At 44.4% G+C, this 16,528-nt stretch overlaps 1 protein-coding gene across 8 annotated transcripts in view; it reads right to left on the bottom strand.

Moving 5' to 3' along the window:
* The window catches only part of ADCY9 (adenylate cyclase 9), a 101,892-nt gene that overhangs the window by 26,787 nt on the left and 58,577 nt on the right, over positions 1 to 16,528 (bottom strand). For all 8 annotated transcript variants that reach the window (XR_015260235.1, XR_015260231.1, XR_015260234.1 and 5 more), the window contains 4 exons: positions 16,081 to 16,183; positions 12,915 to 13,123; positions 5,215 to 5,374; positions 2,124 to 2,272 (listed from right to left, as the gene is read on the bottom strand). Coding sequence is in view for 3 of the 8 variants with exons in the window: in XM_086760004.1 (XP_086616130.1) it covers positions 2,124 to 2,272; positions 5,215 to 5,374; positions 12,915 to 13,123; positions 16,081 to 16,183 (621 nt within the window). In the remaining 5 variants the exon portion in view is untranslated. The remainder of the gene's footprint in view (positions 1 to 2,123; positions 2,273 to 5,214; positions 5,375 to 12,914; positions 13,124 to 16,080; positions 16,184 to 16,528) is intronic.

Here is a 16,528-nt window from a genome sequence, read left to right as displayed (position 1 = left end):
TGAAAATGCCATTACAGAAAATAAGTCCTTCAAGCAATTTTTGAGTTTACGTGCATTACAACTCCTCTACCACAAGCAAGCTTTGCGACTCTCAGAATTAGTTACTTTTGGGGAAAAAAAAAAGCCATCTGCAGAATGGCTTTGCCTGTGATGTATACAAAGCTGCAATTACCACTGTGACAAAAAAATATTACCCAGACTAACGATAAGAGAGGGACAAAAAACTTAGTATTAGTCTAGGCAAACAAAAGCTATGGGGCTCGCTAATTCAACCTGTATTATTTTTGTTCCTTAAATCACTTCTTCAGATCTGCAGTTGAACAACTCTGTCTATTACTTCAAATATTTTTGTTTTTAAAGATGGAATAGAAACAGATTGCATGTTTTCTGTTCTTTGCCCATTAATGGTCCCCACTATGCAAACAAAACCATGCTATCACTACGATACCTTCTTCATGCTTCGGCTTCACCGCCTGTCTTAGTCTGAAGACTTCTGGTAGTACAGATACATTGGATTATCCTCTTTAAAAAGGCTCTGCTGCGAACCAGCATCCAGTTGTGCCACGCTACCTCCGTGCGGACATGCTGGCACACGCGGAGCTGAACGAGCTGCAAGAACCCCTGCTCAGGGGAATTACAGAAGCCAAGGGGTCAAAAAACGGCACCAAGGGTTTGCTCTTCACTAACTTCCCTGGAAAATCAAACCTGGGGCTTGCTTCTCGGTGGAGCTGGGGCTGGACAGTGAAAGCATCACTGTTACAAGGGAAAAAGTCAACGGGCGGAAAGTCAGCTTTCTTACTGGGAGAGGGTCATGTAGGGTGCTGGAGGAGAAACAATGTTAGGTAAGCTGGATAATTAAACCAAGAGGAGAAAGGGGTGCGCATCCAAAAACTAAACACTACATCCCTTCACTGACGCTAGAAAGAACTGTCCTGTGCTCCTCGCCTGGGTGCTCTGCAGAGAGACAAGCAAGGGATTTCCCTTCAGTCTAATATGAGCTGAAATCATTTGTCAATTAACTCCAGTTCCAGGTTATTTTTTTTCCCCCATGGAAAGACTTCCTTCAGGCAACCCTTACAGCTACTTCCAAACTACAGCTGTGAACAGGTGTTAAGGGGGGACTTTTATCCCCTCTGCCTTTTTTATACAGTAAATTATATCAAGATTAAAAGAGACCACTGAAGATACTTGAAAAGGGGATTAAAAGCTAAATATTCACATGAAACAACTATCTGCAAACTTTTTTGGTCCGTTTGGTTTTTTTTTCATGTTTTTCACCATATGATTCAGCAGGTCTCTGAAGAAGGGTAAAAGGAGGGGCTTTTTGTAGGAACTAGAACTACCTAGCATAAAGAGTCCTTGCCAAGCCCACGCTATGGTAAGAGTGCTGAAGGCTGTGATACTTCTTAAGCCATGAAGAAGTGCAAGTTGATTATAAAATTTTGACAATAGGATGATGGCTGTCAGGGCTCCCTCGACTCTCTTGGCAAAAAAATGGAAGGAGAATACTGCAAACAAGTTCTCCTATGGGGAAAATTGCTTATCAGAGGAAAAACTGAAAAGCTTTCACATTATTGCACAGGGACTGCATTAACTTCATTCCTCTGGTTGCTGTCTTGCAGCGTCCTCTGAAAAGGCAGGAATGCGAGAAAGGAAACAGGGTATTAGAGTTCTGTTAAATCTAAGCACCTGCCTTCCACAGCGGAAAACTCCTTGAGGAGGGAGGTGGAAGAAAGATACATGGTTCCTAAAGGGAAAAATAAATCCAAAGGGGTGTGGGGGAACAACTGGGCTCTCTGGCACCACCAAATGCCTCAGACATGTCTTAATAAAATAGATTTTTCAAACAAACGGTGAAAGGCAATTCTATGGGTCTGGTAAGTATAACTGTGCCCTAGAAATACATCAATTGAGGACAGAGTGTAATTTCAAAACAGATTACAGGTATCGTTCTGAAATCTTTCAAAGAAATCCTTCCCAAACCAAATTATCAAATTTGAGATGCTGGAGAAATTAATGGCAGATACTAAATTCCCATGTGTTAGACTCTTACTTCACCGGTAGAGAAAATCAAATTTGTTCATCCAAAACACAGCCTGGGAGTGCTACAACATGACGCTCACCTGTCTGGACACAAAGAGACGTAGAGCAGAATGAGCAGCACTGCTCCGACTACGGTTGCCAAGAGAGATCTCATCCAGGAGCTAAGCTGGCAGAAGTTACAGTACTGCACAATGGTGATGAGAATCGCGCAACACATGAACATGGTGTACTGCAACAAAGAGAGAGAGCGCGAGTTAGCTTCTTCTCGCTGCCTGGAGCCCTTCTGCACATGAATGGCAATGTGTGACATGAAAGAGAAGGATCTAATTTAATCCATGTTATAGGCACAGTAAGCAATCCCTCACAGTGTCTGCACCAGGAGATAGCACTTGGAGATGGAGATCTTCCCTTCAGAAAACAAGAAAACTTTCAGCACAGGTAATCTCTCACCATTTTCCCTAGATGGAGTTTTGTATTTCTGCATTACACAACCATTATTTACAGTAACTTTCAATATTTTCAGCTTACCTTTGCAAAATCTCAGTGCCTCTTCTTATTAAGAAAAAAAAGAAAGAAAGAAAAAAAAGAGAGTAAACATTTATGGTGACCTCCTCTCTCAGTTACTGGGGTCAGAACCTGTCTGTTTTAAACTGGATGTCAACTGCATTGAAAACATGGAACACCTTCACCCTCAGAAACTTTGCCCAACTGCCTGCTCTTAAAAACACTTCTCAGAGTATCATACTGGCCAGCAACAGGTGAACTCAAAAAAGAAAAAGTTTCATTTGGTAACAGAAGGCAGGCATCAGCCATTGTCAACTGACGCTCAGTAACACCACTGCTTGTGCCAGTTTTAAAGCACAATTTTAGATTTTCTGTTCCAAATGCCCTATCTCAAAAACAAACAAACAAACAAAAAAAAAAAACCAACCCTCCAAACCCTTTCCACAACTTTACTGGAGAAAGAAAAGGAAGGGCAGGATGGATATATTCCCCAGAATGCCTTCACTTCCCTGAGACGCAATCAGTGGTCAAAACTCTCCAGCTGACACACAAATTTTGGTTTTAACAAGAATATTCACGACCATCCAAGCTAAAACAGAGACTCCACAACTGCACTACAGAGTTCTGTTCCAGCTATATACCACGTTACAGCATCAAATGATCATTCTCTCCCTTTCTCTCTCATTTTAAATTTCCTTTGCAGCTGAAGTGCAGAGCCTGCAGATTAGTAACGCTGTGGCACAACAAACAAGCGTGCAATTCAGAAGCAGACACAGTGAATGGGAAAACACCTTACACCATTTACCATTGTAAAACCAGGAGCAGAGTAGTTGCTTTTTTTAAATGACTCAAAAATGGACAAAATGAATTTCAGAAGTGTCCATAAAAAACCATAATTTAAAAACTTACTTTTTTTCCCCCATTTCAGGTCTCCTAAAGTGGCAGAGCACTGGTTCTCACTCCAAGTGATGCCCCAGTTTGACGCCAGCCTACAGAGGGTCAGGAAGTGCTGGGTTTTACTATGTATGCATGGCTTTGGAAAGTTTTTTTTTTTCATTGCTGTTTCGTTAACTTTTATTTTAATTATTTTATATCCAGGGAGGGTATAAAATGCTATGAATAAAAAAAAACTTCGCAAAACCATGTCATAGTAAAAGATGACACTTACCTGACCCTCTATAGACTGACTCCGTTTCCTAGAGCTCCGTGACTGTTGGAACACTGAGCACAAGCCGAGTTGGGACATCTCTTGGAGAGTGAGCCAACAACCCCACGACTCTGGAGGACCTGCAAGAGGAAAGAAAGCAAAGTTCATGCTTGGTTTGGCGATGAACGCCACCATCTTACTGCTGCTGCCTGAAGCATTTAGGCTAACAACCAGATCTGAACCGGTAACAAGAATCCATGAATAGAATGGTTCTTCCAACATTTTTAAATGTTAGGAGAGACGATCAAGGATGGTTGATGATACAAAAATCAGTGGACAGATTTGACAGATTTAGAGGTTTTCAGCTCCCTTCAGGGTGAGGAAAACATTTCTACAATTAGTTTACTGGTTGTCATGAGGGAGGAAGACCACCATTAAACCGAAAAAAAAAATCCATTTACAGCTTAAAAAGAGTTAACTAAAATTCAAAAAAGGTAAAAGCTGCAGAATGATTTCACACATGAGATGAGAAAGAATATCAAATACACTCTTCTGTGACTGCGACAACCATGGAATATATATTTAAATTGGGAAGGACCAAAAAATGTCTAGTCCACATATTTCCACGGAAAAAAACACTTCCCAATACCCAGTAGTATACTGTGATAGGAAAAAAGAAGAGGATCTGGTCGTTACCTACATTCAGGGCCCTGAAATAGCATGAGATTTGTGAAACAGAATTTCCTTATGATCCTGGAGAGGAGACACTGTACACTGTGCTACCTAAGAGAAACGTGCGGAGAAACAAACTTTCACCTCTGGTTCCAGCCCATTTTATTCACAGTTTTCAAGCATTGATTTTGTGCCACAGTTAGCCTTTAAATTATTCTTCCCCTTCCTCAGTATTTAACCCCTTGTTCCTCCCTTCTGAATGTTTTTATTAAAGGAGACACCAGATCCCTGTGGATTTCTGTGGCTAAATATGCCAATTGCTTTCCGTTCCTTTGCAGGAGGCAGATATTGCATTCCTTTAACCATTCCCGCAGCCCGAGAGCTCTCTCCTTTGAGTTTCTCCATCTAACTCTGCAAAGAAAACACACCCACCGCTAACACTGTTCTCACTGTTGAGACTCACTAACCTGCATTCAAAGACTACACAGCATCTGCGATGACCAACTCGAAATCAAAACCAGAATGAACGCAGTGAAAAGCCTGAGCTACACTACATTACCTAGAATAAACACCTGCAGAAGCGTTTGGTCTAAGGAAAAAAAAAAAAAACAACGAGGCAGGCATGTATAGGTATCCTTCTCCTCTTTGCTATGAGAGCTTTCAAATAAGCAAGTGGCTGTATTTACATAACAAACCCGGTATTTCATCACACACAAAAGCCCTATCCCTCCAAGGAATCTGTATCAAACATATGCACAGCACGAGGGAGGCGAAGAAAGACGGCAGGCAAGCAACAAGCTCTGTCAGATCCAAACCGGCAGATTACGGAACGGAGTTCGACAACTTACATGTATATTTGTTTCAAAATCAGAGGTGAAGTGTGAAAAAACTGCAAGAGCTGGGAGAGAAACCAGGATTGCGCCGAAAAAATGTCGAGGCAGCCAGCCAGATATCACCTCCAGGAGACGCTTGGTGCAAGCCATCACCTCCTCCAGAAAGAACGCCATCCTGGAACGAACGGAATCACAGACCGAGGCATTAATTTCAGCGCATCGCTTCACACGTCTGATTTACCTGTAATAATATCTCGTCAAATCCTTCACTTAGGCTGTATGAGCAATCACAGCGTCTGACGTGCCACGGCGCCTGCCGTAATTTCAGGAAGTAATCCACCTCCGCTGCAAGACGGCCGATCGGTGGCTCTGGCCAGGGCTGTGAGCAAAGGGAGGGGATCATAGGCTTTGAGAAAACAAATCAAAACCCAAATTTCTCTTACTTGGAAGGTAAGCGTAGGAAAGACTTCTCTCCATTCATAAATATTTAGCCTTAAAGGAGGTGTAAAAGCTTTTACAAGTTAAAAAAATTACTCAACACCAGAAATGTTTGAAGAGCAGGGCTGTGTACCCCGCTAACCAGAGGCCGCGCAAACCCATGCCCTCTCAACGTTATACTGCAATCAAAACCAGTTCTCCCAGTTACAACCACCCTGACAGACGTTCCCATCTCCGCTCCCTCTCGTCAGGGAAGGGAAGAGCGTGGGCTGAGAGCTGGCAGCCTCGGCAGGCGGCGGAGCCGGAGGAGCGGGAGCGATGAGCACCCCGAAGGCCAGCTGGCAGCTGCCGCGCTCCTCCGCTCGCCCGTCGGCATCCATCACGGCAACCCAGTCGGCTCCGCGCAAGGCGTGCGGGAAGGAACCGTTCTTGCCTCAAGCTGCTGGTACAACGACGGCACAGACCTGGGAAGTGCTGAAGGAGCCAACTGGAGGAGCTCTGGAGAGCAGCTCAACGGGGATGCTTTTAAAGCGAGAGCATTTCTAATCGTTAAAATGAATACGGAAAGGTTAAGGGATGCTTAGTGCTCAAGGACGTTGCACAGAAAACTACTGTTTATCTACAGAAACCAATCCTGGGGATAACGTCCTCCTCAAAGCCCAAAAACGTTAGTCACTCTAGAAAAACTGCAACTGCTGATCAAGTTTCTGATTGTCTTTAAGAAGACATAACAGGTAACAGCACAGTTAGCTTCACTCAAAGCCGTTACATACGGAGGTATGTGATCAGCAGAATCAGTCTCAGCAGGTAACTCTGCTGTCGTAACACAGGGCAGAGCCCAAATGGTAAATAATCACTTCTTTTTTTTTTGGCCAGAGATGCTCACTGCTAAAAATAAAGAAAACAAAACAAAACAAACATAAATACAACATACACTAAATACTAAATTCACAATCTCCAAAGTATTCTGTATTACCTGTATCTTTTAAAAGAGAAAAGAAATCCACTGATTTTTCAACACTATTGTCTAAAACACAAGCTGTTACGCTGGATAAAAGCCTGACACAAACCAGGATAAATTCAAAGCTCTTGATGTGAGTTTGACACCCATTCCTTTCCAGTATGTATTGTTTATGAATAACATTTTAATTCTCTCGTCTAGACTTCTGCGAGTTTTGTAACCACAAGCTTTTTTTTTTCGAAGCTTCAAGATCTATTTTCTATTTTAATATATTAAAATCTGGCAATTACACTTAAATGCATAGAAAAAGATGAATTTGGGGGAGCGGGCTGGAAGATGCTGTAATACACCAGCACCCCACGAGAGGGTGCTGATTTGCTAGCTCCCAGTTTAGTGGCCTGCCATTGACACTGGAAACTACAGCGATACCTCATCACAAAAAAAAGGCTTTCCAACAAAGCACAGAATAAAATTGTATATAAAGCCAAATAAAAATGTAAAAAAAAAAAACTCTAGAGAGTAAGAATTGGCTTTTCTAAAGCATTATATGCTGTCCTAACTCAGCTGGCTCTAACACGAGCGGCAGCCAAGCTCGCCTAGTATGGAGTACTTCCGAAAATGCCACCGAGTTCATGCCTCTAAAAATAAAGCTCAGTTCTCCCAAAGCCTACGAATTGGGACGAACACCTACAAGGCCGGACTGTGAGAAAGGAAATCGGATCGGGCAGCAAGGCAGAGCACCCCGGGCTAACGTACGTCCCGGCAGCGGGGTGCAGGGCCGGGAGAAGACGGCTCAGTGACACCTCGGCCAGCATCCTGCGGGATCTTTCACGCTCTGTGGGATCTCTTCCGCGTCCTGCGGGATCTTCCACACTCTGTGGGATCTCTTCTGCGTCCTGCGGGATCTTCCACGCTCTGTGGGATCTCTTCCGCGTCCTGCGGGATCTTCCACACTCTGTGGGATCTCTTCTGTGTCCTGCGGGATCTTCCACGCTCTGTGGGATCTCTTCCGCGTCCTGCGGGATCTTCCGCGTCACTCCCGTGCAGGCCGGCACAGAAAGCAGCTCTGCGGCATGCAAAGCATGGCAGATCCCCAGTGCAGCTTGTGTCTCTCACCCCAACCCACACGACAGGGACTCCACAGCGCAGAAAGCTTTTTTAAATTTTTTTTTTTTTTTGCCAAGCCTCCATACCAGGACAAATTCTTGTGGGAACTATAGCAACAAATCCAGCAGCGAACCCGATCAGTTAATCCTGCGATGAGGACATTTCTTTATTTAGGTAGCTGCGTGTTTCAAAAAAGCTAGGGCAAACTCCAGGCCAACGCCACATTTCTCACGATAACGTTTACCCTCTTGCATCGATTTTTTTTTTTTTTTTTGGTCTGGTATTTATCGCAATGCTCTGCACTTGGAAATAAACCAACTGAAATCTCACCCTTCACAAAACAGCGAAAGCCTGTGAGTACGGTGTAACACGGGAAAAAGCGCGTTACATCCAGGGAGCGGCGAGAGCTGCAGATTTAACAGCTACAGGGCAGCGCCAGTAAATAACGCGGTGCCGGTGGGCAGCTCAACAGGGCTTAAACGCTAAAGCACCCAAGATGTTTACACGAGCTGGAGTTTTGGTAACTCTGACATCAACGATGAATGGAGAATGGAGAATGTTACCATCATTCTTCTATTTACTGGCAGTTTAAAACCAATTCCCACAGTTCGAATGAAAAGCTTGTGGCAGAGCAGCAATTTGGTGGGATTTCAAACACCAAAGTCACAGATGGGAGAAATAAATAAAGGCAAACGGAATCCATCGTTTTCCCTTGCATCAATCCTCCGTATCGGTCCTGTTGTTAACAGAACCGGTTCATTAAGCTCTACTTGCAGAAAGCTTTTCTGTTCCTGGTCATTAGGAATTTAAAAAGATCCAAGTGGTTGGCCACAGGGTCTCGGCTGCAGGCAGACCGCGGGTGTTACTTCCGCCAGCTGAGGAAGGTGATGCACCAGGCAAAGGGCAGTTTCCCATTCTACTGTTTTGATTGTATTTGCTTGCTTTCTTCACCCCAAAAATATATTTTTTTTTTTTGCCCTCTAGAAAGGTACTTCTGAATTCCTGAAGCAACGAGGCTGAAATATCCACTGTTCTGGCCTCACCTCTCCACTCAAAGTCTTCACTGAAGGATGCTAGCAAAAGCAACACTCTTTTTAAACACGCTTATTTATAACAAGTTTTACTCCAGAACAAGAACTAGACGTCAAAACTATCTAGTGAACAAAACCCCTGTATTTACAGCTAAAATACCGGGCAGATGTCTTTTACCTGAACTCTTGTGAAGCAGTCCTAAGAATCCCAACTGAGATCTCACACGCTGTTGTATGTTCAATGACATTTCCCAAGACATTTTTACAACCTAGCAGAACTCCAGGACCTCTAACACTTCAGCTGAACTCATGAAAGTCAAAGCAGCCGCACATTCTTTGCACTGCAAAGAACAGGAGATGACATCTTCCTCGTGGTCACAAACGAAGCACCGTTTTGCGTGCAGCTTTACACAATTAATTTCAGAGCGGCACTTGTGCTAACAGTGGGATCCTCATCTACAGATACTCCAATAATTTACTATCAGACACTTCAGAGGAATCAAAACATCCTTCTCCCTTGTAAGCTTTGCTCCGTGAGGACTCAGCTCTTCTAAAACTGAAAAGTTTTAATTGGTTTCCCGCTGTAAGGCAGCGGTAGCGCTCTCCTCTCCCACTGCTGCAGCTGGACCAAAGGCCTTATCCACCAGAGCTGTAGCAAGCACTTCCTAGGCTGAGTCCTGCATTCAATTAAAAGTTAGACTGATTTAAAGGCAGGGTGTTTTGCATCACAATAAGGAAAAGACAATGAGAAACTTAGGCAAGAGTTTTCTGGTCCTAAAATAATCCCTTTTCCTGAAATCCCGGGATTGTGCCCGGCATTGTAGTCCAATCTCCTCCCTGAAGATATTGCGGTGGTATTCTGTGATTGTCATTTGGGATGACATTTCTGCACAGGAAGCTCTGCACTGTTTCTGTGCATAACGAGTGGCCAGAGCGAGCAGTCTCTGAAGAGGACTTGAAGAGGAAAAAGATTATTTTCTTCTTTCTGCTCAAGGGAACTGTAAAGAAGTGTGTGCCTCAGGTTGTGGAGACCGGAGTGGCCCAAAAGCACATTTTATGTATTTACTATAAAGTACACGCATATTAGATTAAAAAAAAAAAAAAAAAGCAACAAAATCCCTCCAAGCCAAAACAGAAACCTTTTCCTAAAAAAGTCCCCCCAAAATAGGCAATTACCATTACAATTAAAACTGAATGCCTACCAGAAAGCTGCTGAGATTTTAACCTACAAAGACTGCTCTTTTTTGGTGTCAAGAACGTGCCCCAGCTAAGATCTGCTCGGACCTGGGAATGTCCTGCTTTGTACTTTAGGAGATTTACTAAAGTGTCACTTTAGATGTGATGATCAGAGTTAAGTCAAATACAAATTATATCTCATTAGTAGAGGAAAGACTGCGAATGTGAGCCCATGATAGCAAGCTCCTGAGAATCAACTGCTTCTAACTGTGGAGTAAACACAGAGTGATTTGCAGACACTTCGCTCCCACCAAGAGAGGAGCAACACATCTCTCACTCCACAACAGGGGCTCCAGGAGCAAGGGACACCTGGTGACTCAATTCCTACGTCCCTACTGGCAGTTTGACAGAGAGGGTGGGGAAATGCAGCAACCGCTTGTCCCATCCAGTGATTCCTGTTTCCTAAAATAACCATGAGAAGGTGTGTGGTCTTCAGATTCACCGTCATCTTGACTCCAACAAACGCAGCAAGTGCTAGAGACCACTGAGCATCTGCACCCCTAGCAGCTCCGCAGGAACTGCAGTATTACGCCGAAACCTCCCGTGAGCGTCTGTCAGGGTAACGACAGCCCTGCATGCTTTTTACCGAAAATCCTTTATGACTACTCCAGGTGGGACTATGTGAGTTCTGATGGCTGGCTACAGGTGTTCTCCACAGTGGGAGATGTTTCTCGATCTGTTTTGCAAATCAGAATTAAGCACAAAAGAATGATTAATGTTAAAAAAATATATAATTTTAGGAGTCATTCTGAAACACTTGCCTTTTAAATCTCCCTGACTTTTCCATGAGGCGTTCAAGCCAGCTTCGAAGGTGAGATTCAGGCTTTACGCCAACACAGTCTCGTGAAAACATCACAAGCGTCAGTGGCAAAATCAAATAGCATTAAGACGACGACATCATAAAGCCATTAAACTCACCTGGGTAATGGCCTGGGCTCGCTAGCAGAGAGCGTGGCTCTCAACAGCACAGTGCTGCAACGAAGCTAACCCTCTGCACAGCCACGCACAGCTCAAAGACAAAACCACTTCTCAAATTCTTGATATATAGATAGCATATTGAAATAAACATTTTTCCTTCTCCTGAAGAAATCCATAAACCACCAATTACGGAATAGGACTGAAATAAAACCTTATGTACCTACATCTAAAAATTTCTAAGACGACGGCAATTATTTTTATGAATGTACAAAAGAAGAAAAGGCAAATGCCATGTAGCACTGGAAAAACAAGTGGGAACAACAATTAACTGAAAAATACTAAAATGGAGGAAAAATTCACCTGTAAGGTGAACAAACACAAACTTCCTGGTGCAATGAAAGAGCTGCCTGGGCACATTAAACTGACAAAACTTCCTCCCCACCCAAGACAGAGTAAAGAAACTGCTCTGCAAAGGGGAAAACGCATTTCTGGTGCAAGAGAGGAGACAGAGCAACAGTTAATCCAGTTTAGATGTGCTAGAATAACACTCCTACCAGTTCAGCCACCTCCCAGTGCAGGTCTTTAAAATGTCTAGGTTTTCTAAAATCTCCAGAACTACAATAATACTTAAAGTGCAACAATCAAACACACCTGCTAAGAAATACTACCCTAGAAAGCATTTCTACTGCTCGCAAATGACCTCGATCTACTCCTAATGGCAGCTTTTGCGCTGATGTGCCTGCACACCTTGGTACGCGCACGGAGTTACAAGCTTCAGTGACTGAAGCACTCATTCAGCATTTTTTACCCTGGCCCTGAAAGGTCAAAATAAGAGTGCAAACTGAAATCTCTTGTTTCTTTTGAAACAACAGAATTGCTTCTAACTTGTAATTACAAATGCGTTTTAACTTACGTGTACCTGCCAGATTTGCAGGGCTACAAGCGAGGACACACAGATTTCCACACACGACCCCTGTAACGTGCTCTGTGTCAGAAGGAAGCGCAGTGAAAACGGAGGATGAGAGGGCGGAACAAACTTGCTCTCACAAGTACAAACAGCTTCTTATGAGGTCTGTCATCTGGGTTAATAACAGGTTACACGCGGTATCTGTATACGTCAGACAAATCCGAAACACCCATTCTCTGGGTGCCTGGGTACGTCAGGAAGGAGGAGTTGCTGTTAAATGTCAGGTGTCTGCCCCTACAGCCAAGCCTCACCTGCAAGGGCCCAGGAGAGGCACGGGGTTGCAGGGATGTGTAAGAATTCAGGGAGTGGGGATTCTCTGCTGCCGAAGAGGCGGTGAGGGGGCTGGCACTGCTGAGCACCACTCTGCGAAGCCACCCTTTCTGCAGAGACAAACTAATGTCCCTTCCCTTCTCAAGCAGCAGCTGTCACACAGCCCTGGACTTGGGGGAAACGCTGAACTCCAGTTATGCGTCAAGCAGAGAAAACACAAACTATCTGGATACAAAACCATGAGACTTGAAATACAGATCACTAAGGAAACTAATTCTGGACAGATGCAATGTGACTTTTGGAGTTTTGGCTTTTTTTTTTTTTTTAAATAAAAGGATGGCTTTTTGCATTTCTGATAAATTATTTCAGTTTTAAGATCAGAACATTGCACTTTTATCTAGGAATTTAAAGGTGAGGGGTTTTTTTTGGAGGACAGATAAAAGTTTTCTGTTTGGATTCCCTCACTCTGACAGCCCTGGGAGGGGAGAAGATATCCAGTAGCGCATGGCACCCCAAGAAACAATAAAAGCAGGGGCAAGCATGACCTGCAGCCTCTGTTTCCTTCAGTGGTCTCTATCAGAGTCAGCCTTCTCTCCTCCAATTTCCGCAGCGAGACCTCTCTTTGCACAAGATCTGCTGCAAGCCCTCTTGGCTTCACTAACACTGCTCTCCAAATATTACAGACCGTCCACGCGAGCTCCCGGGATGCTGTCAAACAAACCGTTCCCAAGCCAGCCACCATTTCAGCTCTCACTGCTACTTCCAGGCTTTATCATGCTTTATTTACCTAATGGAGACGACAAGGGACAGCACCTCTAGCAGGATGGCGATGACGAACACCACGACCGCTGCAGGCGGCGGAGGGGACGCGACCATCCCATGTTTCAGGAAACACGTGATTGAGAGTATGAGGAAGACTATGGTGGAGAGGAACACGTCCAGGAGCGAGCTGAAGGTAGCGCTGGCAAACGTCTTCACCGGAGCATTCCTTATAACCTGTGCAGAATACAGGGATTGGGGGAAGGGACGGAAAGGAATAAATGCTATTTTGCTGAATTCAACTGTACCATAAGCAGCAGCTCATAAAAACAAATACAGGAATACAGAAGTTTTTGCCACTTCATTAATCAAACGTCAGCACTGTTTTGAAATAAGAAGCAGAAGAGGTAGTTCAATGGCGATCACGGCTCCCTGGGAATAAGCCTGTGTTGAAAAAAAGCATGAGCAGCACATCCCCTGCATCTGGGGTGACTTTTAAAGAGTATTAGGACACAGAAATAACCCATATGAAAATTGCCTATTCCATGCAAAGGAATGTAAAACCCATAATTACTAGCAGATAAAGAAGTTTCCTTCCAAGATTTTCATTTAAAATAATTATAGATTTTACAATAAGCCTCTGATGGTTCTTTAAGAAAACCCTTCACACACCACTCCGCAGAAACAGCTGCTCGCTGGTGGCAGAGTTCACATCTCCCTTCCAGAGCAGCAGCCACTAGGACGCTGTGTAATCTGCATTGATCAGAGCCCAGGACAAGAAGTTCTGCTCTTCTGGAACCCCTTACCATTCCTGTCCCATCCTGTCCTGCCCCCGGTGCTTGCGCAGCCGTGCTGCATGCTGCTTTGCCAGTCCAGCTGTAATCTAGATGCTGAACTCCACATCCTGGCTTACTCGGATGAGCCCGCTCTTACCAGTGTTTGTGTCTGCCCAAGGGACCACAAACACCAAGTTCCACAGAAAAACAAAAAGTATGTTATCCATATTACCACAAAGCAGCCCAGTTTGAATACTAGAGTCTTGTACTCTGGTTTAATTTGGAAATTTCTTCTGCTCTTTAGAACACTACCTGCACTCAGCAATATTGGGAAATGGACTTGGTCTCTCTGCAAACTCACCCATTCAGTGAGCGTCCTTCAGTGCCAAAATGAGCTTTTAACCGGAGCTGTGGCAGAATCCTGTTCGCCCACGCAGGAACTCACATAAATCGAACGAAGGAAAGCAGCGCTGCATCCCAAAGCGACAGGGCTAAGGATGCCCTAACAGCGTTAAGCGGTGCCTTAATTTCCAAACAAGAACAGGCGAAGCAAGCTCTCGGGAAGCAGAGCTGCTCGCATAGAACGATCACAACCCGAGCGTGCAGCTGGCACTGTGTAATTAACGGTGCGTTCAATGCTGTGGGAAGTTCCTTTCAGCAACAGTTTACTGCGGGGCAATTAAAGAACTATCAGTGCCGACAAATCATTCCACTCTCCAGAAGAATTTTCGTTGTTATTTTGGAACGGCACTATGTTAAAATTAAGGCTTTAATGGGTTTCTGCCCTAATGTTGCAGAGTTACTATTAGAGAGTGAAAGTTCCCATTTCCAGGGAGGTTTGCATAACAATTTTCAAATTAATGGCTTGCCACTAACAAAATGCACCGACCACATTCCTGCTCCTTCTATGAATTTCCTACACGCCCACACCAATAGGTCAGCCTGTACATGGTTGATCATCATCGCTCTGCTTCTCTTTCCAGTCTTTCCACGGGAAAGAACTTGATTTCCTATTTTCTGTAGAGTTTGTGCCAATTTTGCAGGCTGTACCCACGGGAAGCTTCTCCCTGCTGTTGCTACATGAGCTTTATTCAGAGAGATCCCACTAGAACGCAGCGCTGCAGGATGAGTACGGAGCTCCTGAACAAATGAACAAACTGAACTGCAACACAATTATGGTTCCCTTTGGTGAAAAAAAAAAGTAAGTTAGGTCTCATTTCATTGGAAAACAAGCAAATAGGGGCTATTGCTAAGGACAATGTGACATGGCTGTGCAGAACAGAAAGCAACAAAGCAGCAGAAGCAGAAATCCTACCTGCCCTCAGATGTAGGACATCCCAGGAAGAAAAGAAATCAACATCTACATTTATCATGATGTAATTCTGTCAGATGGATGACCGCAATAAATAGCTCAATGCTGCTGGAAGGGAAGGGCCCACTCCCCTCCCTGCTGCCAGACACTTACCTTGCGCTGGCTCTGGCACTTGCCAACCCCTCTGTGAGCTGCTGGTTCAATACAGCAGAAAACAGAGAGAGATGGAACAATAAAAGGCCCCAAGCAGAAAAACAAAACATGAATATTTTATGCTAGGTTAGTAAAATGAACTGGCTCACAGCAGGGGAGCCTGACAGGCACCAGAGCCACGAGAAGGAGCGGGGAGGAGCAGGAACGAGGACAGGAGAGCAATTGCCCTCTTTTGGCAGCAACTTTTCAGCCACTTGTGGAAACGCAGCCTCAGTGAGTACTGACACCTAACCTCGCAGCTATGTAAACTTAACACATCCCGCTAGTTCGTACCAATCAGGCAGGAACACCTACTGACACGGAAAGCTGCAATATTATCAGCCCCCAAGGGATTAAAGACATTTCACGCCCAGTGCAGAAGCCTGAAGAAAGCAGCAGGCTCCTCACCACTACGCGTGTTTCGAACTGCCGGTTTCTGAACACAGCACACTTACAGAACCTACAACATCTGAGTTCAGAGCAGGGCTGGGTTTCCCAGGGATAACCACGAGGCTGTGACGTGAACAAGAATCAAATTCAAAGTTACCATGCTCATAGTCAGGATATTTGATGAGAAGGTATTTGGTTCTTTATCGTCTTAGCACAGTTCTCTGGCCTGCCTAAAGCCTTAAAACATTAACCTGAAAAAGGAGCAGAGCCAGGTGGGAAGTAATCAGTGTATCTTGGTGGATTGTGAACATGTATTTCCAGCCTAAAGGCTGGAACTAGACTCAGGGCATGGCACAAGGCAGGTAAAGTGAAAGGAGACTCTTCAGAGGCAGCAATACCAAGTAGTAAATAACATCTGACATTTCATGACCCTTGTCATCAACGGCAACGACACGTGCTAAAAACGATGACAGCCAGTTGCTTCGACAGATTACAGAAGGAAACCAACGCCAGGAGAAACGCACCTCTTCCTGATAGCTTGTCCTGTAGGCCATCTCCAAATCCTGATCCAAGAAGTTCAGGCTCAGCTTGTTAATAGGCGGCTTAAAGAAGTAGTCTTTCATGAGGCTAAGGAGAAAAGACGATACCAACATCAGTTTATTCAGCTGTAACTCTTTCAGAGCCCCCTGATCCGTGGTTTCTGTTTCTAGGGACGCTGACACTTGGCCTTGAAGTTCCTGTGGCTTTTCTTTGCTCTTGGTCACTGAGGGGACCCCCTTACACACATGACTTGCTCAGTCAAAAGAAATACTTTACCAAAAAATGACAGAGCAAACTTTTACACTTTCAAGAAAAGTCCTCACAGAAATTTAACAGCTACAACAGCAAATGACTACAGATCATTGTAACGTAAGTCAGCAAATAGTAACGGTGAATTGCTGCTACAGAGGCACATCCTGAGGAGACGCATGG

The sequence above is a fragment of the Chlamydotis macqueenii genome, chromosome 15, assembly GCF_036417535.1.
Source record: "Chlamydotis macqueenii isolate bChlMac1 chromosome 15, bChlMac1.mat, whole genome shotgun sequence".
In the NCBI taxonomy this organism is placed as follows: domain Eukaryota; kingdom Metazoa; phylum Chordata; class Aves; order Otidiformes; family Otididae; genus Chlamydotis; species Chlamydotis macqueenii.
The sequence above is the reverse complement of the archived record's forward strand: the minus strand, read 5'-3'. Positions and strand labels throughout refer to the sequence as shown.